Source organism: Hippoglossus stenolepis, chromosome 7 (genome assembly GCF_022539355.2).
Source record: "Hippoglossus stenolepis isolate QCI-W04-F060 chromosome 7, HSTE1.2, whole genome shotgun sequence".
In the NCBI taxonomy this organism is placed as follows: domain Eukaryota; kingdom Metazoa; phylum Chordata; class Actinopteri; order Pleuronectiformes; family Pleuronectidae; genus Hippoglossus; species Hippoglossus stenolepis.
This window is the reverse complement of record NC_061489.1, coordinates 21,608,146-21,633,178: the sequence shown is the minus strand read 5'-3', so window position 1 is coordinate 21,633,178 and position 25,033 is coordinate 21,608,146. Positions and strand designations below refer to the sequence as shown.

At 41.7% G+C, this 25,033-nt stretch overlaps 1 protein-coding gene across 1 annotated transcript in view; it reads left to right on the top strand.

Annotated features, from left to right (window-relative positions):
• Positions 1-615: 615 nt before the first annotated feature.
• The window catches only part of slit3 (slit homolog 3 (Drosophila)), a 229,262-nt gene continuing 204,844 nt past the window's right edge, over positions 616-25,033 (top strand). Inside the window, exons 1-3 of the mRNA XM_035161697.2 lie at positions 616-1,327; positions 17,073-17,144; positions 22,917-22,988. Of these exons, the coding sequence (XP_035017588.2) occupies positions 933-1,327; positions 17,073-17,144; positions 22,917-22,988 (539 nt within the window). The 5' untranslated portion in view covers positions 616-932. The remainder of the gene's footprint in view (positions 1,328-17,072; positions 17,145-22,916; positions 22,989-25,033) is intronic.

Below are 25,033 nucleotides of genomic sequence, written 5' to 3'. Positions count from 1 at the left end.
TGAATAGGAACATTAACTGAATAAGTTGTAAGACTTAAGGTACATTTTGTGTGAAAGGTCTTATCAGTTATTTTAATGTTTTGCTTCTATCAGTTTGTTGTTGGCTCTATTCAGCTTCAACTTTCATTTATTTGCCAGAAGAATAAATGTTTATATATAGTTACATATTCAATTTGATTGATTTGTTGGCTGTTGCAGTGTTAATCAATAAAGCTGACTTACAGAGACTCCCCGGGGCTGATGGATTAAGGTTATTTGGAGAGATGGCTTCAAACAAAGTATGTGATCACAAAGTAGATCATTAAAATGATAGATGGGCCTGCGTGGTAAAATAAGATGAGTCGCTGGGAAAATAAGCTACAAAATATGTACACTGCTGGATGAGAGAGTTTGGAGATTTATTCTTGTGTGTGTGTGTGGGAAAGTATTAGAGTTTATACACAAGCGTGTCTGCTGGGAAGATAAGGGGACAAGTGAAAGTTAGTGGAGCTGGCTTACTCTCGTTTCTGGTGACATCAACACAGAGAGAGAGAGAGAGGGAGGGAGAGACAGGGAGGTTTTTGGAGGGGAAACCAAAGCACAAATCTGCCTCTCTCACAACCTCCTGGCGCACCAGTCTCTCTCTGCTGCGCCTCTGCTCTCTCAACTTTTTTCTATCCTGATCACAACTCCTCTGAAACTTTCACTTTTTTTCCAGTCCCCCGGCAGTGGAGGGATGTTCCCGAGGAAGAGGTTCAACTCCAGCTGAGCGTTTTCACCTTGGGAAGTTCAGGAGTCAGCCGGATAACTTCTTGTGAATGGGGAGGCATTTGACTTTTACGCATCCAGCTCAGTGACGCACGCACTGTTAGATGTTTTTAGTGTCACATCCACAAATTCAAGTTTTCTCTCTCTTCTTCAATGGCAAGGGAGCGTTTTAAGGAGATTCTTTCATGATCCAGTGTTTTCAGAGAAACTTTGGTGAACTTTTTTTTTTTTGCAGCGGACTTAATTATATTTCGGCTTACATCACTTCTTTTTTTTTTTGTATCCAACCGCACAGTCCAGTGGCCTCTCTTGACCTTTTTTCGGGATCCTTACTCCCTTCCTCGGATATTCAATTCAACTTCGGTTTGGGAGTAATTTCAGTGGATATCATGCCTCGGACCGGAGCGGTGCGGCGGGCTGCGCTCTGCCGGCTTTGGGCTCTGGTTGTCGCGCTGCTGGTGAGCGTTGGCTCGGTGAGTGGATGCCCTCACAAGTGCAGCTGCTCCGGGTCGCATGTGGACTGCCAGGGTCTGGGTTTGAAGACTGTGCCCAAAGGAATACCGAGGAATGCCGAGCGCCTGTAAGTGACAGTATCTCTATTAAACATCGCATCAACATGCACGGGACCCTGAGATGCGCCTTTCTCTCCTGTGCAGCTGCTTACACGCTGCACCCCCCTAACCCTAACCCCTAACCCAAGATTCAGTTTGGGTTTGATTTTCAGAGGTGCTAGTGATGGAAGCTTGAAATCATTCACTAGTGAGTTAAACTGTCTCAAACTGCGTCTAAAGTGACTTGAGGAAGTCTCAGTAGAAACGTGCGCATTTTAAAGACTGATTCACCTGCGCATAGAGGCACAGTTTAGTTGGAAATGAGTAGTTATCATGGACTTTTTGCACTCGTCTCCTTACTGCCTGATTAAAAGTGAAGGACTTTTCAACCCAGACCTGCAGGTTGGAATCATTACCTTGCAAATGGTCCACTTTATTTGCAGAACAACATTCATTAGTTGTGCTATAGTTTGCAGTAGAAGACCCTGTCCCATTAGTTAACTTGGGCTTATGTCGGTTCACACAGCTTAGAAACTTTTCTCATTTCTTTTGCTATTACATTAGTTGGGTGAAAGTTTTAAGAAGCCTTCACTTGCAGAGCCATTTAAGCCCACTAAGGATTAATGAATTGGAGAATAATGCTCCATTATTATTTATGGAAAACAACTTCTCGGCAAGTATATCTCGTATCTGAGAGCATTTACTGCCGCTTCTTGGCTCATGTGTTTTAATAGATGGTATCAATGAAACTGCCCTGAAATTCACCAGTGACATCAATGAATGGAGGCAGTTAAGACAACAGACCTGTAGCAGACTTTTGAACTTTTTATTTAGAATGGTTTTTATTGAGGTCACAGTGAAAGGCAAGACGAGTCAGCGAGCTCCTTAAATCTTTATATTCTCACGTTTTGCAGTTTTCACAGGTTCCTAAAGTTTGACTAGATCCTCAGAGACTAAAATCCTGACTCCTTAAGGACTTTCAGTTTTCTTTAACCTGATGACAGTTAGTTTTAAATAATATTCATTCCTAAGGCAGAGACGGACCTCTGACAGACGTTGTTGCCACCTCTTGACACATATGTCCCTGCAGCCACACACATGCACTCACTCACACACACACTCGCAGCCACACACACACGCAGCCACACACACACACACACACGCATACACACACACACACACACCTATGCTGTTAAGGTATGGAAGTGATTATGCATGATAACGGAGCAGCCAAAAGCCCCGCAGGGGATCAACAACAGACCTAGCCCTGAGACAACAAACACAATCAGTAGGCTGGAAGTGGGGGGCTGTATTTGTGGATGTGTGTCTGTGAATGTGGGGTCATTGGTGGAGATGAACATATGATTTGCACGTGTGCATACATTTTCCCTGGGTCATGTGTTTGTTAAGACCTTTATGTTTGTATTTTTGTGTCTGTATGTTTACGCTTGCGAGCATGATTGTGTTTCTTACGTGTGTAAGTGTGAGTGTGAACAACAAACACTATCCCACCAGGCTGCTGTGACCTGTCGGGACCTGTTGGCTTTGACACAGCAATCCCCAGAAGACATTTACACCTAAGGAAAATAAATAATTAGAGCAGGCTGTGATGGGGAGGTGGGATAAGAGGGTCCCCTGCTTCTATCGGGGGTCCCCAGGGTGGAATATTTGGGGTAGTAACGCCCCACCTACCGCCTTCACTCCAGAAACTGTGTTTATGTTTCCCTGATTTATCCAGGTCAGTGTTTTAGCTGTGACTTTGGCCAAGAGTTGCTCTTTTCCTCCTCCTTTCTCTCTGTCTCTCAGTCTGCTTTCATCTCTTGCTTTCTCTCTGTAGATATATTTTAGGGAGTCTGAGATGGGAAACATTAAAATGGATGAGATTCCAGTTGTAAAGGTTAGGGCAGATGGGAAACTTTTTAGGAAAGAGACATGAGCATTATTACCATGAGGAGGGATTTGGGTTGGATGGCTGGAATGAAACCCATGTGCACAACAGATTCGAGGACCCAGGGAGCCAAGTTTGTTTCTGCATGAGTCAAAAACAAAGTTGCATCAGAGTAGAATGCCCAAAATCTTCCCATTGACTGAGCTGATGTTTTCCTAACTTTACCATTTCAAAGATGAGAAATTATGAGTGTGTTAAAGTTTATCTTCTTGATTTTTTTAATATCATCTTTAGTTGACGGACCATATTTTTACACAGAAAACAACAATGGAAAGCACATTAATTCAGTTAAAATACGTTAAACATTCAAAAGCTCATCAGTTTTTCGTCACTGCCGACTGATGTAACCGTTAATCTGACATTTGTTTTGACATTGTCAATGTTTGGGTCTAAGTCGAGTCTTTCGGGCCAACAAAAACTGGCAATCAACATTTAAGTTAGCGCCACAAATACATTAAAATATACTGAATCTGTTATTTCAGAAGTTTCCTGGCAGCAGGATGTTCCTCCTGTTAAAAGGCAGAGCGATGTCGCAATGTTGAGGTAACTGGCTGGAGACTGGTATGCATCTGTTTGGCCTGTAAATCTACATTTGGACCTAAAAGAATACTGTACCCCACGGAAATCCTGTGTTTTCAGCATCGCATGCTCACAACTTCAGTGTTTGAAAAATGGCTCCGAAAAGACACTTTAACCAGTTTGGATGGATTCTGGTGATGGCCCCCGAATCATAGTGAAAAGAGAGTCAAATAAAAATGTCACTATTGGACCATAATTATAACGTTGCTGTTACTATGTTTCCCAGCACTCATATTTCGTATAACAAAATACACGCAACTCTGTTTTCTGATGTTGATTGAGAATGGAAAACTGGGGAAGGACATTGACGTGTTTCTCAGTTCTTCAATTTTGTTGTTTAGTTGTGTCTCATTTGGAAATATTGAGTTTCGCATGAGGGGAAATCCATAGAGACGAGGAGGAGGAGGAGATACAGTTGTCTCAAAACACCAGAATCCAATGAAACAAGACGAAACAACATGTGTTGTTTGAGTGAGGGACAAGACTTTCACCTTATCTTGAGTGGAAAATCTTTTTCGGCTACTACTCCGCTGCTCCCTTTATCAGTCTCGAACCACATGTACCATATCAAACTAAATTCACACAGATTCTATGGAGGTCACTGAAAACAAATGTAGAGAATCACTGTTGAGTTAGTACATGACACCGGTCACAGGAAACCGGGTACAGCTATAAAATAACTTCAGGATATACTGCTGCAAAACAGTGAAAATTTATACATTGGTAGATTTTTCCTTTGATGGAACGGATGGAAGGAAGTCAAATGGGAAAATGACTGGCACTATAAAACATGAAGCCTGGTCATTTAAACTTAAGAAGTAGTCCCTACTTTCTCCCTTTATTACTCTTAGTATATAACTTGATTCCAGTTCACTGGTGCTACAGTTGGAAGTGAAGGGTGAGCTTAACATTCAGAGCCAGAGTCCACCTGTCATAACTGCAGAACGAATCCCTCTTAAATCCCCGTCTTCTCCACTATTGTAAACAGAGCATTTGGAAAGGTTAATGAGAGAAAAACACTGGTGGCCTCAACTGTTCACTCATCACACGCTCGCACACATACACACAGGCAGCCTCGCAGATTACCTCAGGCCAGTCAATTCTGTAATGTCCTCCTTGGGAAGCCACTTGAGACCTCATTTGCATCTAATTTGAGTGGAGGTTTTTTTTTGGTGGGGGGGGGAGGCTTAACAGACGAGACTGGGTAAAATGAATTGGAAAAAAGGGCCGGCTTTTCTCTCCCGGGTCCAATTCACACCTGCCCTACAGGGAATGCACACTCACACGCACGTGCACACCCTCAAATGTGGTTTTTTTTGGAGCTGCAAATTCCTAACCGTTGCCCGAGCAGCTGTAAAATGTGTGGAAATTGATGCTTTGATCGCGTTGTTTCATTCTTATTCTGTTGGCTACTATGTGTGTGCCCATGTCTGTGTTTGCAGTTGAATGAGTTCACTATTGGAAGTAACAAACTTCCAGAGCCAACTTCACCCAAACTAACTCTGCCCATTGCTCTGTTCCTTCACTAACGGCATGTTGAGCGTTTTGGCAAGTTTCTTACGAGCAACACCTTCTCTTCTTTCTCGAGCCTCATCTGGCTTTTCCTCTCTTTCCTTTTGTTTCCTCTCACAAACTCATACTTACCCCAACTTTTCTCTTTCCCTTCTCTTCCCTCCTTCCTCATTCTCGCTTTCTTTCTGCAATCCTTTCCCTACCTCTCTCCACCACTCATTGTCTGACCTCCAACTCTGTCATCAACACACACACACACACACACACACACACACACACACACACACACACACCTCCAGTTTGCCAGCAGCATCTGTCCAATCAAGTTCCCATTTCCCCTCAGTGTGCCAACCTACGGTGGTGCGCACAACTGTAGGATCCTGCCACTGTGCGTGTGTTTGTGTGTATATGTGAACATTCTTCAGCGAGTGTGTGTCTCTCTGTGTAGAATGGACACACTCGTTCTCGCCTCTGCTTCTGGCTCTTATCAAAGCTTGGTGTTGATTGGTCAATGGACGCTGTTAACCGCCACACCCTCGGCTCTGAAATGGCATTCCATGGTGGAACTGGATTTTGTGTGTATGTGTGTGTGTGTTTTCTACCTCTGTGGGGCATTTTTCAGTATAAACACTGACCTTGTCTCGACCAGTATAGTCCTCATGGGGTACGAAGCCTCGTCCTAATGAGGAAACACGTCATTTCTGAGGTCTTGGTTAAGGTTGGGGGTAATGTTAGGGTCAGGCTGTCTGCAATGAATGGAAGTCAATGCAATATCCTAACAAGGATAGCTGTGTGTGTGTGTGAGTGTTTGTTTATGTCTTTGTGATCTTTGAATACTGCGTTGCTAACCTGTGCTTGTCGCAGACCAGCTAATTTGTGCTGACATAGTTCCCGTCCCCTAAATTTAGTGTAATTTGACTGGATCAAGAACAATCTGTAATCACTGAAGAACTCTGGTGTTTGCTTCAGTTTTGGCTCAGCTCCTTTCAGTTGCGGCCTGAGCATTTGCATGAAGTCATTACAAATAGTATTCTGTTGGTTAAATGGGGCTCAAATTAGGGCCAATAAGCTTTTAAACTTGTTATGTGATGTTCACAAATAAAAGCCTTCGTAAACCATTTGAAATAAATCTGCATGAAGTTTGCACGTGTGTAGTTAATATTTGAAGGAAAGTGTGCATGAATAAAAAAAGATTTGCATTTGTACAATAAGGTGTAAGAACTTGTACCTTCAGCTTCACACCGTCTGAGAACTTTGAGTTTTGCACAAATCACTTCTCTAAGTCTTTCTCTTGTTTTGAAAAATGGAAATCTTTTCCAGACATGTACAAACTTGAATCTTGTGCAGATTTACGATACAGGTTTACTGATTCACAACTACTTTGGAATTATTTGTGAACATCACTTCACAAGCTCAAAATCCTATTAACTGTAATTTGAGTCCATACGGGTATATAACCACACCAAAGACGTCTGATAAGTCAAAGACGCATTCCAACTGTTTTGGCAATCCCAATGCTAACCAAGCTGTGTTGGTACTTCGCCAGCATTTGTGGAAACCAGGGAGCTAATTGGTGTATTTTCTCTTCGCACAGCATTTCTGTATATATATGCTACTTTGAAGAAAGCTTCAGTCAGCACACATGGTTTGGTAACTGCTGAATAAAAGCCATCATTCAATGAAGAGTTTTTTTTATTTTTTACTGTTATCGTGGGTATGATGGTGATGTAATACATTTGAGGAGCAGCCGTGTGTTATTGCTATAGCAGACAAGTCTAAACTAATAAGTAAAAACCGCAGTAAGCTTGCTGTTCTCTAACAGCCTCTTAATGTCACGCCTATCGTCTGTGGGCATCTCATGGTAACAATTTTGTGTTCTTATAACTACGTTGGATTCAGTTATTTGATGCCAAATGGCACAAGTGAGGGTAACCAATATTTAGGCTCCAGTTCTAGGTCAGTGGGTGATCTTCTCTTCCCCAAATTTCTCCAATGTGCGGGCAGTTGACCTTTCTATATAATGACTTTCAGTCTGCCAGAGTGGCAGCCAGCTGGCGCTGACAGTGGGCACTGCCCTTCTGGGAAACGATGCAAGCTGGATGCGACACTAAAACATACACAGACAAACACACTGCATTCACATGGGCACACACAAAAAGGCAACACGCTGCACACACTCACTGGCATGCATCACATGCACATACATGCAGACGTATGACTGCATACTTAAAACTATGCATGAATGTATACATGATTGTAGCGTTCCCTCACTCCCATGATGCATTCAATTTACCAGTGCAGTGGCCATTCTGCCTGTTTAGATTGGCCTGTGGTGATGCTGGTTGCAGCTTTCTTTCTGAAACTATAAAAGTGACCTGCAGGAACTGAGCCGTAGCAAGTAAAGACCGACTGCAGGACTCGGTCCACAGAACCCTAAAGCTGTTCCACTGTCGCTGCACAAAGAGCTGTTCACCTGTTTATTCAAAGTTCAGTGAAGCTTGACTCAGTAAGCAGAACCCTCAAACTGGAGAATCGTTGTCTTTGCCGTTGTCATAAATGCACTATAAATACCTGACTTATGTTGATGAGTCCCATGAAGCTGACCCTAGCTGCTTGTCGCTTGTTTATTCAGTTTCTTAATATTGAACGTATTCCGTATCTAAATTGCACCAAATTTCACTCTGCACTTCCTTGGGCCCTTAGTAATACAGAATGCAAGTGTGAAGCCAATCAAAGTAATAGCAGCGATCTGAGAACATTGCTCCTGGAATCACCTGTAGACAAGCCAACAGTTAACCAGATTATCTAAAACACTTAAAGGGAGTGAACCTCTATTCCCTCTTTGCACAGAAAAGCTGTGTATGCAAAAGTACTGAAAGTATAACGGGTCAAAGTTGGACAGCGTAGATGGTCTCTTAACTGTGATGGATGTTTGCAGGGAACACTTTCGGTGATTATTTCACAGTTTGCCTTCATTTTCTCTTCAAAGTAAGTTTTGCTAACCTGGGGGTTGGCTTAAGACTTGACTTGATTGCCTGTTGCTTTTGGCCTTTGCTTTGTTTTATGATTGCCGATAGGAATGATGATTTGATGACCCAAACTACTAAAATAAGACCCAGGTTGTCTGTTGTTTTTACCCTGCAAAAAGCGCTTTGAAGTAGTGAGGAACAGCCAAGACTCTCCAGAAATAACCTCGCTCTCAAGGTCTAAAAATGGCTCCTCACAAAGATGGTTCAAGAGCACACACATGTGAAAAAGGTGCATTCATATACTCAACAAAAATATATGCAAGAAAGCACATAGGAAGTTAAATGCATGCAACCACACATGTAAAGCACTCGCCTTTCTGCAAGCTCAAGCTTACACACACACTTGCGCCCATAGTACATTCTAATGCTTTTGCTGGATTAAAGATGCAATTGGTTGTAGATGGAAACTTTGACATCTAACGAGAGTGTGTGTGTGTGTGTGTGTGTGTGTGTGTGTGTGTGTGTGTGTGTGAGATAGAGAGACAGAGAAACTACCTCGAGTCACGAATGACCTTCTTTGACTTTCTGCCAAAACAGAAGCCATCAGACCGGAGGACTTCAGAGTGTGTGTCAGACTAAAACACCGCTCTGGGTGTGTGTGCATGAGCGTGTGTGCGCGATATGCTCGGAGTCGTTTGATGTTAACAAGCTATGCCACCGTTTTGTTAGACCACTGTCACCAAAGCAACACATTATATCCACTCTGCTGGGACTTTTTCTCTGTGTGTTTCTCTGCACACCCCTCCGTGATACATATTTATGTTTATTTTTGTGCATTTGGCAGTGCATACAGTATGTGTGTGCAATATGAAAGTGTGACTTTCACCATAATTGGCTGTTTTCAGTCCAATTTTCAGCCAAGCTATGCCTGCAGGCGACTCCCTAATGTGGTCAAGCCTGCGTGGTTAACAGCAACACCAAACTATGAATTTCCTGAGGTTGAGTTGCATTAACGTTGAATAGAACCTACGGAGGCGAGAGGAATAAATTATGACAGACAGAAAACAAAGCAATACGAAGAGAGGAGACACATTACTCCTCCTGATTTTCACAAAACCCGATCAGTTGTGAAAGGGGCATTAACAAGTAATTTTACAGACTGAGATCAACTAAGATTGAGAAGATATAAGGGGATGAAGATGGATTTAAAGCTGAAATATAGACGGTAAAATAGAGAAACAGATCTACAAAGGGTAAGAAAGAGCAAAAAGTGAGTTGGAAAGACGGAGCTTAAGTTAAAGACAAGTATTTAAGTGCAGATGAGATGGAGGGACCTGTTTTGCACATAATTCCTTTGCACGAAGTGAAAATGAGTGTCCTTTAGTCTGCTACAGTCTAATATCTCCTTTATCATCAGTGTCTCTGCTCCTCCTCTTCGTTGCGCTTCTCCTCTTTCCTTTTATCTCTATTTTTGGGAATGAAGTTTCTTCCTCCCTTTGTTTAGTTTCTTTTCGCATTTGTTAGCATTCTAGACATTGCAGATGTCTCCAACAAGCCGGCACCTTATTTGTATAAACGGAGAGAGATTTTTTCAACCCACAGAGACAAATGTGGGGTGAGCAACACCGGCCAGATAAAATGTTAAATGTCAAGTCTCAGAATGTTTCAGGGAAGAACGCAGAGCCTACACAAGAAACCATCTCCAACAGTGGGGTCAGTGTGTCGGTTGTCGCAACAGCAAACTCATCACAAGAGCAAAACAGTTTCCCTTCATTCTCCATTTGCATTGTAAATCCTGCTGCTGACCGATATTGAAGCCTCAGTAATATGAAGCTTGATAATTGGAAACATGTAGAAGCTTGAGAAACCAACAGTGATTGATGACGATGATCGTGACGCATGAAGAAACAAAAAGACTTGAGAAATGAAGCAGACACAAACCCGGGTTGAGGAAGAGACCATCTGAGCTACAGAGAGAGACAAACCCAGTAAACACTTAAAAGAACCAGTTTGTAAATGGTCGTAAAACACACTGATGTTTGCAAAGCTCTCTTCACGTGCCTTTGCCTGCTTGTTGTTATTTGTAAAAATTTCATTGTTTATGCAAAAAACACTCAATGGGTTTTCATGACATTTAGGTGAAGGATGGGATATGGGAGAAGTAAAAAACCAAGCTGGATTAAGGGGTGGATCCAGGAATAATTCGAATCACTTCCTATAACACTGCGATAGAAGGCATTTATTTGACATGATATTGACATATACAATTCCTAAATATGGTTTGATAAGGGGACTGCTGGGCCTTGTTGGAGGTATGCACTCTGGTATTTTAAGCTTTTACTACATAAACCTGATGGTGATACACTGAATTCTTTTATGTAATAGGGCTGGTAAAATAACTAATAATATCTACAAAGTACTGGTATGAGCCTTTCAATATCCTGTCATGTACAATTTTAAAGAGCATGACCTTGGTGTCCTCAAAGGTCTGCAGGTTCAACCCTGGACCTCTTGTGTTAGTGTGCCTCTATTCGCTTGTTCTTGTGTTCACATGCCGTGTGTGTGTCTGTGTGTGATGTGAACGACAAAATCTCCCAGTGATGATTGCTGTGTATCCCAGAGAGCAGATTTGTAATAGCAGCGAGTTCACTACCTATTAGTGTCACGATGACAGAAATCCAAAACAGCAGTAAACGGTTGCTCAGGAGAACAAATATTCCACAAACCTCCCAAATTTTCCAAAACTTGAAGACTCATGTAAACTCTTGTAGACAATATATGGTGCGCAAACAGAGACAGGGATTGTAACTGTCATTCTTTGTAATGCTTTCCAGCATTACATCGTTCCACCTTTAAAATGTATGATGTACATGTTACACAATTATTTATAGAGGCCGTACATTCGAGTGTTTAAATAATAAAACTTTATACATTCAAGACACGCACATACATTAATGTTTAATATTTCTGCTGTGCCACGATCCAGCTATTAGCTCCATTTGAACATTTAGTTTCTATAGCAACACTAGTTGTTGCAACAGAAACACAGCACAGCTCCACAGAGCTTGCTGCTTGACTGACATTGTTACCTCGACCATTTCTCTTATCTCTGAACATGCAGATATTAAGAGACATCCTTTACACACTCACTGAATGTGTGTGGTAGTCTACATGTGTGTGTTAAACCTCGAGCTTTTACTGAACTCAGAGCTCATTTTCTTTCTCGCCTCCATCGGTTTATGAAGTAGATTTACAAAACTTTTGTCGAAGCATGAATATCTTCCTCAAGTTGAATCATTTTATCATTTTTGACAGTAAATTTGGTCGAGCTCTTGTTAGGGCAGCACTATTCTGGATAAAATGAGAATCATAGTTCTTGGAATTGAGATTACAATTCTTTTCTCATGGTTTTCTTTATTGTAAACGTTTATGGCACAAAAAATATGATGGTGCTGGCACATCATCTTTGGACAACTGAAATGCAGGGCTTCTGTTTTTAGCTTGCAATCAACAACTCCCAACAAATAATAAATGTCAGTTTTCGGTACACACCCTTAGAACAAGTATTTTTCTTGGCGGTAGACGGCAATAGACAATTGTAAACCACGATTGGATCATCAGTCGGTTTCTCTTTATTCATTTAGTCATTTTCTTACCCTGCTGTTCTGCTGCATTGCAATTTGCCGAGGGAGAAAGTTGGAGCACATGTTAAATGTGGCTGATGTCCCCAATGAAATGTGGCTGAATCTTTGTCATTTAGAAATTACACCACTATGACAAATGGCTCTGAATAGAGATTGCATTTCTATGAGGGTGAATTGTGCAGCTTTATCTCTTATGTATGGTGAATTCAGACTTTAAAGGCCATCTCCTTTATTCAACCATGCACAGTTAAGAATATATTCTAACCATTCATATGTATTTAGCAACAAAACTATACTTTTCTCACTGGTTTGGCTGCAATAAGCTGCTCTCAGTCCTGATTGATTGAAAGTTTTACTCTAACATTACTTTTGCCCTTCATTGTTAATATCAAGTGAGATTACATTACTGTGATTGAGGTTGTGTGAAAAGTTTCTGCTAAATGTCATATTCAAACATTTGAAGTGCAGCAATACCCAAGGCTAAGTTTGAAGGAGCTTGATGCTTGGCCCAGTGCTACGGTGACTGACACAGTAGATCTGTAGAGGAAAAGGAAGAAGGCAATTAGGATTCCTTGCGTAACTGGGAGATTTAGAGAGCGAAATTGAGCATACCTATCTAAGAGAGAGAGAGGGAAAGAGAGAGAAAGAGAGAGAAGTATGGAGAGCAAGAAAGGAGGAATGAGAAAGTGAAGAGGTACAAGACCGTTGTGGAAAATAACAGGAGATTAGCACAGGAAGCGAACGCATTCGGAAACGAGGCGTGAGGCGGAGAACAACAGGGGATGAAAGGGAAAGGATGGAGGGATAGAGAGATAAGGATGCAGCGCACCGATGGAGTGAGAGAAAAAGTGAAAAGAGGAAATGTCGCCGTGTCAGAGACAGATAGACAGAGCCAGAACAAAGAGAGGAAACAGTTTGCAGTACTTAATCGTTATTCCTCATTGTTGTCCCAGATAGAGGAAAACAGAGGGCAAAGGTCAAGAAAACGTACCAACCAGACTGATGGAGATAGCTGCGCGAGTAGAGGAAGAGAAACACAATTGACCGGCATGTGACCTGACTTACCAAACATTTTGATTCATGTTTTTTTCATTAATGGGTCATGGTTTACTCAAGGGTCAAGTCCAACTTCTCATTCATTGAGCTCTTAAGTCTTTGACCCCATTCAGACCTGGTATTCACATGCACCCTGAGTGATCTGATCATAAGGGGTCAGCACTAAGTTCAGGTCTGAACGCACCCAAATGCATCCAAGATGCATCTTGAGATCCAATCACTCAGACCACCTCCAAATTGTTTCGCTGTGTGAACACAAATTCGTCCTGGGCCACACATGAAGGACCGCCTACTCAGCTGATGTCCTCTGATCTGCCGCAATTTTACAATGAATCAAATATATTTTTACACAAATGACGCACTTGATTATTTGCATACACTCCAGGGGGAAGTGAAATCCAAACCCAATTGGTCACAGGAGACACATTTATCTGTGTTCTCAGTTTTTGTCCACATACCTTTACCTACTGTGTGTGTGTGTGTGTGTGTGTGTGTGTGTGTGTGTGTGTGTGTGTGTGTGTGTGTGTGTGTGTGTGTGTGTGTGTGTGTGTGTGTGTGTGTGTGTGTGTGTGTGTGTGTGTGTGTGTGTGTGTGTGTGTGTGTGTGTGTGTGTGTGTGTGTTGTCAGTTAGCTTGTTGGCCCAAGGCAGCCCGACTATAGGGTTCACTGGTTTCAGTGGTCTGGGATGAGATGTGTTGGGGAGCTGTGTGTGTCTTTGTGTGTTTGTTGTATGGTATATTAATTCCCTGAACACCTGCTGTTTGCATTCTTGTCTTATCCCTCTGTAGCAAACACACATGCGCCTCTCTCCTGCCTGTGATGGAAACAAACACTGGTGAAGGCTTTAGTGCTAAAGCCTCTCGTTAGTTGTCTGACTGCCAGCTGGTCAGTTAAATTTAAAGCTGAGTGAAACTTTACTGCTGGGCGGGGTGGATCTGGAGCTTCAGCAGACCAGGTGCATAAAACAGTCTGCCCCACATCATTCATATCCTCCATTAGCTCTAATTTTGCATCACAAGGCCTTTCTATTCAATTCGATTCGATTTGTATTGCAGCAAATCATTTCAGACATTTTCTCAAGGCACTTTAAGGCCTTTAAAAATTATAGAGAAGCCCAACAGTTCCCACAAAGAGCACGCACCTTCCAGACAAGCATCTGTTCTCATCTCATAATATCTCATGCATAAACTCTTACTGCTTTGAGGTAGAGATGTTCTGATAGCACTTTTCTCTTCCTGATACCAATGACTGCACTTTGCGTATTGACCGATACCGATGACAACTTGTGACTTGTACGAAGTGATGATTGCTGTCGTTGTTGTGGCTCAAGAACAGAAAAACAGAGAGCTTCTTTTATTTTCTAGTTTGATTGTTGTAACTGAAAAAGAACAAAAATAGCAAATTAAGACCTGCATACGGTTTAAGACGCGGTTTTGCTTGTTGGAATCATGAAATATTACCAAACTGCTGATGTTTTAGGAAGCTCTAGCTGCATTAAAATGATACTTGCCAGTAGCAGTACAGGGCAACTGGAACGTCTCTACTTTTACAATGGTGAAAGTTGGTGTATCAGCTCCTGTTATATTAGTGTAGCATGTGATTTTTATCTTGAGAATTTCTACCTTTCGTTATTACAGCTAGTAACATTCAATCCTATTCAGCGGCACTGACTTTGTTCGGATTTTAGGTCATGATTTTAGATGGGGGCGATGTCGTCGCTCTCCACCTGGCCCTGTGTCCTCACTGTTTGTTTGACCACAGAGCGGTTTCCCTGGTGAGAGCAGAAGTTTCCACTGTGAACAAGAGAAAGATGGAGATAAGGATGGAGAGATTAGAAAAGCAGGGTGGAGAAAAAAGAGAGGGGAAGGAAAAATATAGCCGACTGTAAAAAGAGTGAAAGATTGAGATAAAAGAGGAGCGATTAGACGGGGAGAAAAAAAACAGAGGAAAGCAAAGAAAAAGTGTTTAGTCAACTGTGAAACAGTGAAAGATAAGACATGAGAGAAGGGGAGACAGTGAAAGAGGGGAGATTAGAAAGAAAAAGTTGAGAGGAAGGCTGGGAACTCAGGTTGATGCTGGCTGTGAAGGACTGACAGATTGACATTAAAGAGCAGTGACTGGGGAAAGGAGAGATTGAAGATAGATTAATGGAGGGAGGGGGAAAAAAGAAAAGCTGAGAGATTGTTGCCAAATGTGAAAAGATAAGAAGTGACAGATAACAGAGGGGTAACAGGGAGGAGAGGATGGATAGAGGTCGAGTGATGGGGAACAGAAATGCTCAGATTGGATGCTGCTGCAGAGTCACTAAAGTAAATGTAAACATGAAATCATACATCAACAAGCGGGAAAAAATGGAAGCACCTCTTTCCTCAAGATGAAAATGTTAAGTCAATGCTGTATTGAGATTTTCATCACATCCTGGAAGCCTCGTCAAACTGTTTCACAATCACACACACGCACACTGCAAACCTGTGACAAGAACCAGTAGCATCTAGTTTGGATGATGCTGTCGAAAACCCATCTGGTCTCTTGAATGGATGAGAAAGATGAATGAATGACTTCTCTTTGTGATTTTTAAGTGTTTTCATGTTGTTGAACACATAACTCACAGAAACAGGACAACAATAGTGTTAAGCTCTCCCCCCTGAGTGTAAATCCAACTATTCACACTTCTTTTAGCTCTGTTTTGGTCTCATCCAGCTTCTGAGGGAAATGTCTACCTCTTTAGCTGCTCAATGCTTCACTCTTCACCAGGTAGTCGCTAACTTTGCCAGCCTTTTTTGTTGCCTGGCTTGTCTGGATATACGGCTGAGGAGAGGGAACCAAAACAATAAAGTTACGAGCTGCTAAACCAAAACAATGAGCTTGATGATGCTAAAATGATCCTTAAAGGACCAGAGGAATCCATGAGTCTGTCACTCAGTACACTACTCGACAAGTGACCCCCAAAAATATTGTCTTCAACGTTACTCAGTTGCTGTTGTCTCATCATGTCTTTGATTATTTTATGTTACCTCCCATTGTATCAGTGGAGCTATCGTAACCATTCATTAATCCTTGAGCTCTTTCATGGACCCCTGGTGGACTGTGCACCACATTCTGGGCTTTGGGAAGCTCTGCCCTCGCCTGCACCAGCCCTCCCTGTCTCAGGCCAGGGTATGGCTCTTATTAGTGGTCCTTGCCATGGCAGCTTGTGGAAGCCTTTTGAAACCTAATATGGTCTTAAATCAGATTTATAAATGTTTAGGTGTATTATGAAAAACACACGCAGGCTGCCTTGGCAAAACCAGACTCTGTTTATGTGTATGTGTGAGTGTGTCTGTGAGCGAGCGAGGGCAAGTGAAAGCTTATGGAGAGTTTGTGTGTGAAATAAGAGAGAAAATTGTGTCGGTTGTTTGTCTGTGTTCTCTTGTGTGTGTGTGTTTTTTTTTTTTTTCCTTGCCCTAATTCCTCCAGTGCGACAGCGTTTCAATAAACAGCATGGCTGTATAAAGGGAACCAGTCTATACACACTCAGGCAGTCAGTTCATATTGCAGTATGTATACATTGTGCGCTCATAGTTAAAACAGATTGAATGACAGCCAGGAAACACGATAAGCTTTTAAACTCTGATGATGGAAAGAGAAAATAATTTCATCACACTTTTTTTAGTTGTAAACTTTGCTTCTCAATAAATCACAGCAGAAGGAGGTGTGTGTGTGTGTGTGTGTGTGTGTGTATGCACAAAATATCATGGTGCCTGTGCAGTGGGAGTATTAATATGTTTTGGGTGTGTGTTTATTTGTGTTTGTGTGTAAGTGTGTGTGGGCTCATTTGCTGAGGGGCATTCTCACGCTTTGTCCGACTGCCACATTCAACAATTTGACCGAGCGAGAACACACACAGACACACACATGCAGACACAAACATGCAGACACAAACACGCAATAAGTGGGTGCCCGGAAATGTTTATTTGCTTTTTTATCATTTTTATAAAGACAATATATGCATTTGTAATAAATTGTGTTGTATCAAGTTGATACAGTTGAATTCAACTTGACCTCTAACCTCTGTCTCTTTGTGTAGGGATCTGAACAGAAACAACATCACCAGAATCACCAAAGTGGACTTCTCTGGCCTCAAGAACCTTAGGATTCTGTAAGTTTGTTTCTTTATTTGTTAATTTCAACATTTTGTGGTGTCAAATGTCAAAGTAGTTCAACAAGTTTACATCAAATCAGTTGTGTTTCAGTAAAAACTGTTTTATTGTCATATAAAGCTTTTTTGTCTATAACACATGGGAAACATATTTTGTTAGAATACTTGTTTGTCCCACTTAAAAACAAACATTTATATTTCTAACAGAAACAATTTACATAACTAAAACTGCTCTTCCAACTTTTTGATGGCTTCAAATGGCTTTCATCAAATGCTCTAATAAAAAGGTAAACAGGTAATTTACCTTAGACACCCTCATGTCTTTGTGATCACTTTCTATCGTGCTATTCAATGCAGTCAATGAATTGAGGAAGAGAAAACCCACTCATGTTGTTGGAAAAAGTCTTGCGTGGTAATTGATGGTGTGTTCCCAAATTCTGGAGATCAAGATTTGTGTCCCATCCTCTGCTGAAAATAAACATTTTGTTGTTGTTCACTAAATAAGTCTGTCCTCAACTTAACCAAGTTTTAGTCGTCCAAACCACCGAGTTTGCCACAGAGTTGAGAAATCTGAAAAGTTGCTCTTGGATTCAGATGGCATACGTATACAGCGCTGACAAACAGCTTATTTTGTCGATAGGTATGAGGTTCGTTGGAACAAGGGTCTACCAGGTCTTTTATGTGCCTATTCTCCTCTATTTTGCCTTGTTGTGACTTGTATTTGCTGCTTTGCAAGGAGTCCCATTAACAAAAAGGCTTCCATGCTGGAGTAATTACACAAATGCTATATTTACCTAATGGGCCTGTATATGGCTATAGGGGAAACGCGTCTCTATAAAATACAGTTTCCCATCCTAATGAGGGACTTCAGTTCTTATCCGAGGAGTCGAATGTCGTAATTACTGAATATTTACGAGGTTAAATAATAGACTTATCGTGAGCTGAGGTGCCAGTAACAAGCAGCGAGACCCCCATTGGTTAAACAAGCAACATAACAACAAGATGTGAGACTGGTGGGGGTCTATGATGATATGCAGATGATCCGAAGCTGGTGAAAAAGTTGAGTTCACTATTGTCTCCCATGAGTTGCTGAACAATAGTTGGATTGTGCAGAATTTGTTCATGTTTTGCAATTTAGGGAAACACCACAGAGAGAAAATTAGACACAGGCATGTTGGGTTGGGGTCCGATTCAGTAAGTTCTCTCTTGTGCTCGGACAGGTTTGGACAGAAAAATGTGTCCCGGGCCACCACATATTTACATTGAAAGCTTTTTTGCTCAATCTAAATGTTCCTTCTGTACATACTTACCACAAAGTGTCCAACCTGAACTAACGTGATGCAGTGATTCCGACTGACAGGTCAATCTCAAGTTGAAACTACCCTCAGAGTTTGGTTCATTAACTGCAGTCTAAACTTGCAGGTGACCATAAACTTCTCATTGGACATTTTTATCATGGACCTTCTATATTTTACACTTTTGTGCCTTTTGTAAAAGAAAACGCCAATCATCTGAAAAGTCATCACTAGTGTTTCTCCAGCTTGTCACACTCATCATATTTAAACGGCTGCACTCTGTGGAGCATGACTCCTCTTGTCCTCTCAGCTGTCCTAATGACTTCAAGGGCTCTGCAGCTCTTCTAACTGAAGTGGCTCAAATCTGTGTGTGTGCATGTGTGTGTGTGTGTGTGTGTGTGAGTGAGGCCTGTAATAACTATAATCACTGTTGGCTGCATGCAGCGTCCCTCCTCATTCTGTTTTAACCAGACCGGGCAGATAAAAATACACTCCCATCACAAACTACACTGAAGGAGTGGACGTACGTTTATGCATGTGTGTGTGTTTGCGTGTGTTGGTGTATTTGTTTAACATCAGCTATATACTTGTGAGGACCGTGGTGAATTTACGTTTAGTCAATGTTTCATGTTTAATCAATGCGTGTGTATTTCAGCACAACAAGGAATTAGACCAGGAGACGTTTAAGTGCCTCCTGTGTACTTAAGACAGGATGACAAGGACCAGAAAAGAGGCTGTGTGTGTGAGTGAGAGTGTGTTTGTGTGTGGTGGGCCGGCAGTCTGTTTCATGTGGTCGGTGATAAACTGCTGTGACATTTCCCCACTCCAAATCTGTTAAAGAAATGAGAAGGAGATGGCTTGGGAAAGAGAGGAGTCTGAGAAAGTACACACTCAACCACAGACACACACACACACACACACACACACACACACACACACACACACACACACACACACACACACACACACACACACACACACACAACACACACGCTGTGGTTATCAACTGATGAACAAAAGCAGTGTAGCCTTGACCCTAACTGTTACTTTATCCACCCCCCTCTTCTCTCTCTCCAGCTCTTATTCTGACGCTCTTTTTCTCACACTCTCAGGCAAGTGTCTCGATCTTCTCCTGGTTACTTAACCCCCCCACAATACCTCCCATGGGAAAAGTTAGCATGTAGTTAAATGCATCTATCTACTTTCCAGGAAAAGCCAATAGCTGCAAAAAAAAAAGCTTTGCCTGACGCCTATGCCCACATACAAGCTTGTAATTATTCCCAAATTATCCATCCATCCATTCATGTGAATACCACCTTATTCATAATTACTCCTCTTCAAAGTCATGGCTGCCATGGTGAACTGGCATACATTCAACCTCTCAACCAAAACGATAACTTACAGCACACATGCAACATAATTATATCATATCTTACATAGATATTTATTTATATTTCTGTGTCACAATGCATTTGACCCATCTCTTTTTAGGATTACAAGACACCCTTTGATTTACAAAAACATACATCTCCTTTCCAGATATACAGAAATTGTTTTAAAAATAGGAATAAGGGAAGACACGTGCAGGGAAAAGGGAATAAATAAATAATTCAATATCAATTGTACTTTCAACTGCTATGGTTATACATCTAATAATCATAGAAAACAATGATAACATTGCTAATTTGTTGGTATTGTAGATTCTTAAATTTAGAATCCTAACCTCACCTCAACATCTCAACCTGCTGTAATCTGATTAAACATCTTTTCATTCACAATCCGTTCAGCAGTCTGATTGATGTGAGTGTGAGAGGTCAGATCTTTGCGCTGTAATCTCAGCTCGTCTCTGCCTGATCCTGCATGTGCAGCACTTACTGTACCATAATATCTTTGGCAGCCCTACCTTGCAAGATGTCTTCCAGATTGTGGAGAAATTGAGTAATTCCAAACAAATTTTCGATGTAGGTGAAAACTCCTGCTTGATATTGAACATTTGGCCGGGGAGAATTTCTGTGGTTTCACCCGTTGCGCGTAAACAAGTGACGTTAACGTTCCCTGAAGGATTCCCCTGTTTCCTTCAGAGAGAAGAGCGGAGTTTGCCACAAGGTAGCATGACATCATTGTGCTTTTTATAATGGTTGCTAAGACTTGCTTATACGGTTGAACGGAGGAGTTATTAGACACACCAGGCCCCACACACATGAAATCAGTATGTTCTCCCTCTTTTCTCCATCTCTGCTGATGACTAATGCCTGATACACCCCAATAAAAAAAACAGTACCTCATCTGAACAATATGCCTGCCCCGGCCCCCAACACCATGTGTTTGGCTTATGATTCCCTCCTCCTTTTGAAACTTTTCATACGCCAGCATGTGGTTAATCCCTCATTTGGACAAATAAACTCTGATAGTAACTCAGAGTCATGTCCTGATTTAGCTTTTTCTATCGGGATGGAGAAAATGCAGCTAAGCTGGAATAAACATGATGGATTAATGCTGGCTGGACTGTGAATTATGACTGATGGGCTGGAGTCAGGGCTGAGCACATGTTGAGTGGTTATGTGTGTTTGGGTTTGCTTGCTACCAGAGCATAACTGTGTTTGTTTTTGTGGATCAAGTATACTGTTGATTAATTCCATTTCTAACAATGTTTCTCTAAATATTGTTGGTGATTTTTGAAAGAGAAAAGCTAATTTTCTCCTGTAATTATGCACCAAGTTATAATATTTCCTGCTTCTTGTTAATACAAACAGAAAGGAAAAATGGAAAGAAAAATGCAAATTAGCTTCTCATTGTTCACCAGAGTAATTAGTAGGGAAGTAAACAAAATAAGAAGTGGTTATACTACGGAATAGTTGTCCTGCATATCTAATGGTTTGAAGTTTACAAAGAAGTTTTGCTTCATTGACATGTTTTCACCAGTTTTAATTTCTTTTAAATAAAAACTGGTAAATGCCTCTTTGAATTAAGATCATTAAAAGTGTGCGTGCATCTTTGCTTGTGCCCATAAGAGGGTTTATCCATGAATATGTTTGTGTGTGTTTGTGTTTGAGGCTGTAATCTTTCGGCCAAGTTTATGTTTTGTCCAACAGATTGTTTGTGTGTATGTGTGTGTGTTTGTGTAAAGAGGTATGACAGACCATGAATTAATGGCTGTAATTCAGCTCCATGTCTAAACATTTTTTTTGAAAGAATATCTAAAGGAATTAAGCTCATGCCAAAACAATTCAGACTCAGCATAGCAGGCCAGACGGTGTCTTCTATCTGATACGTCTCCTTTAGTCATATTTGGCTCCGTCTTTCTTTTTTCTCTCTCACTCAATCCATCCTGTCATTCTGGGATTCTTAATTTTTGCATCTCTCACTCGCTCTCTCTCTCTCTCTCTCTCTCTATCCGCCTCCTCCTCTCACATCAGCCTCTCTCTTCCATCGATCTCCTCCTCCCTCTCCGGAGATGTCACTCTTAACATCCTCAGACAGAAAGTATAAACACATATCTGCTGAGATGTTCTCTCTCCCATTCTCTGCCCCATCTGGAAAACCTTAGGTTGCCCCAAAAACATTACAGCACACAGAGAGAGAGAGCCGAAAGGGAACGAGAGGAATATACGTTACATTGGGATCTCCACTGGAAAGGCAGGAGAGAAATGGAGACGGTATCCATCGAGGGGTGGAAGAGGAACGGGTGGTGAATTGTTTGTTTTGGCTGGCTGCACTGGGACATTTGTGAAACTCTGCTTGTCTTAAACTTTAGCTTCACGCCACATTCATTTGTTCAGCACACTGATTAGTTGTTTATACAACCATTTTTAAAAAGTGCAAGTGTCTCTCTTCATGTTTGAAATGTCTGTTTCTGGCAAGCAGCTAATTTCGCTGTTTGCATCGGCCAGAAAACAAGATTTATCTGGTGTTTCTTCCTCTGGTGAGAACCTGCAGGTCAACTGGGGAAACTGGCTGTGGGAAGATATTCCCAACGACATGGTTGTCCCTCAATGTGATATTTTAACTGTGAAATTTTAAACAAATGATTTCTACCTTGTCCTGACTCAGATTTATCACCAGCACCACTAAGGTTGTGTTTCCGCCCCTGTCCGGTGGTTTGTTTGTTAGATTGCTTGTTTGTTTGTCAGCCAATCATGGGCCCAAGAAAGAACACATCATTTTTTTATTCCCATCTGGACAAAGGGACGGATCCAGGAATTTATTTTCCCTTTCTGTAATATTTCAAAATTTACGTTTTTTGACATTTTCACTGATTTTACCAGGCAGTGATTCACAGATCTACATGGCTGAAAACAATTGGACATATTGAGGGGAATGATATCTATGAATCTTTGCCATTTGTTGCGTCTTGATTTAATTGAAGGGGACTGTTGGCGGAGGTGCACGTCCTCTACCGAGTGCCATTCAAGTTTTTGTCTTTGAATTAATCCTGGATTTGCTTTTCTTTCTGTCTTTTTTGTGTCTGTCACTTTAGTCATCTGGAGGACAACCAAATCACCGTCGTCGAGAGAGGAGCCTTTCAAGACCTCAGGCTGCTGGAGAGGCTGTAAGTAAATCATCTCACACGACTGTCTGTGATTGAGAGACCTCCAGTGCAAATTTAACAGCTGATGCAAACTTTGGGTATTTTATGCATTTGAAAAGAAAAAACCCATCAGACTGCAAAAGAACACATAACATGTCTGCCTACACACACTTCCTACTACTCTTTACTGTTTTTTCGTCATCCTGCTGTGTGTCCGTTTTGTAAAGCATATACACACAGAGTGGACCGAGATGATACCTGAGTCTATCCAATTCACACACTAACTTGGAATCTCCCATAGATATCGCCTTGTTACGTTTGTGAGTGTGTGTCGTCAGTTCACACGGAGGCTCGAGTCAGTAGAATCGAGGTGTGAGGGCACAACACAACACTTCTCACACACACACACCTGTATGTTTATGACTCTGTCGTAGGAATGACCATGACTCAGGACTAACGCTGAGCGCAGGCTGACTAGTGACTGCAACGAGCGTGTCCACTTATGCAGTTACTATAGTGACCATCAGTCAGCACGAAACCTGAAAAGAGTTTCTATGCTAATCTTGGCTTAACACTCGTCCATATAGGACTTGTCCCTGGACTCACTGGTGGCAACTTGCAGATATGTTGTGGAGAGAGTCCACGAATAGGACTTTGTATCAGCTCCAGTAGCTGAAGTACTTAGTAAACATAGCTTAGACGTGGACATTAGTTATTGCAGTGATATCTGCTGCTTCGTCAGTTAATCCCTGAATTGCACAGGTCATACAAATTAACACTCTGATTAATAGCTGATGATCGGGCGGTGAAATTATTAATCACTCGTGAGCAAAATCTTAATCATATTCTCTAAAATGTGAGCAGAGTAGAGCTGCGGTTTGCTGCTGCTCCACAGCTTCATATTCTCTGAGATGAATTACTGACTCGCAACTAAGCAAACTCTCAATGGGGAATACTTAGAAGTACTGACACTAATATGAGTTATCAGGAGAAAGAACAGGAACACAGCCGGCAGCAACTACAAAGCAAGAGTCTCCGTCTGTTTTTCAGGATGCTTCTGGGATGGTGGGTTGGATGTTCTTTCCTAAAAAATCTCAGAGAAGTTTTTATAGACTCCTTTCAGGTGATGAAACACCTTCTGGCTGCCATATTGGAGGTCTTCAACTGACGACAGCAGCATTTCCTAACTCGGGACTTGGCTCCTGTAGCAGTGTTGAATTGACATTGTTGTGTTAAGGACTGGAGCTGAATATTTCCTCAGTGATATGTCTGTCAGATTATGTCAGTCCGTCAACTCTCTCACCACACAAGAGTTTTTAATTTTCCTCTCGTCTTTCCACAGTTTCACGAATTCAGTTGTAGTAACCTAAAGATCCATGTTGCTGCTGTGCGACTCTAAAAGTGATGAGTTTTGTTCAGTTGTTTTCTCAAATCTCAAATCTGAAACCGTTTCCTTCTCATAGGACACCATACTAATGCGGAGATCTTATTGAAAAAAAAATCCCTTTTGACCATTAACAGCAGCAGGAAAATGTCCAGAGCCAAGGGGTGGTGGCTGGTCAGAGCAGCAGGAGGCAGGACATGTTATAAACTCTGCTGCGGAAATCACCTCTTTTTTACAACGACTCATGCGTCGGTTCTTATCACCAAAAGCTCTTGAATCTCTGTGTTTCCAAGTTGACGTCTTCATCTGCTTCTTCTACGTGAATGGCTTCTCTTTTCAATCCTGAGATATTTGTATTATTTTAGTTTTTTTCAGTTTTTTGCCCATCTCCTGTTTGAAACATCATCAACACGCCCACTCGCTCCCTGTGAATTTTCCTGCTGTATTCTCACTCTGACATTTTGCGGACATTTAACCAGGCACCTGGCAGGAAAATCTCTGCAAAATGTCAGCAACAGCTGACTTGCACATTTGCATTCTCCCATACAGCCCCAGGAAAATGCTCAGAGTTCAGTGCATGTCTGAAAGCAGACCTACAGTAGAGTAGCAGGCAGAAAGATAAAAGCTGTTAGTTCAGGTGACGGGAAACTTCACTGACACTGGGTAGAAACCTGAGAGATGT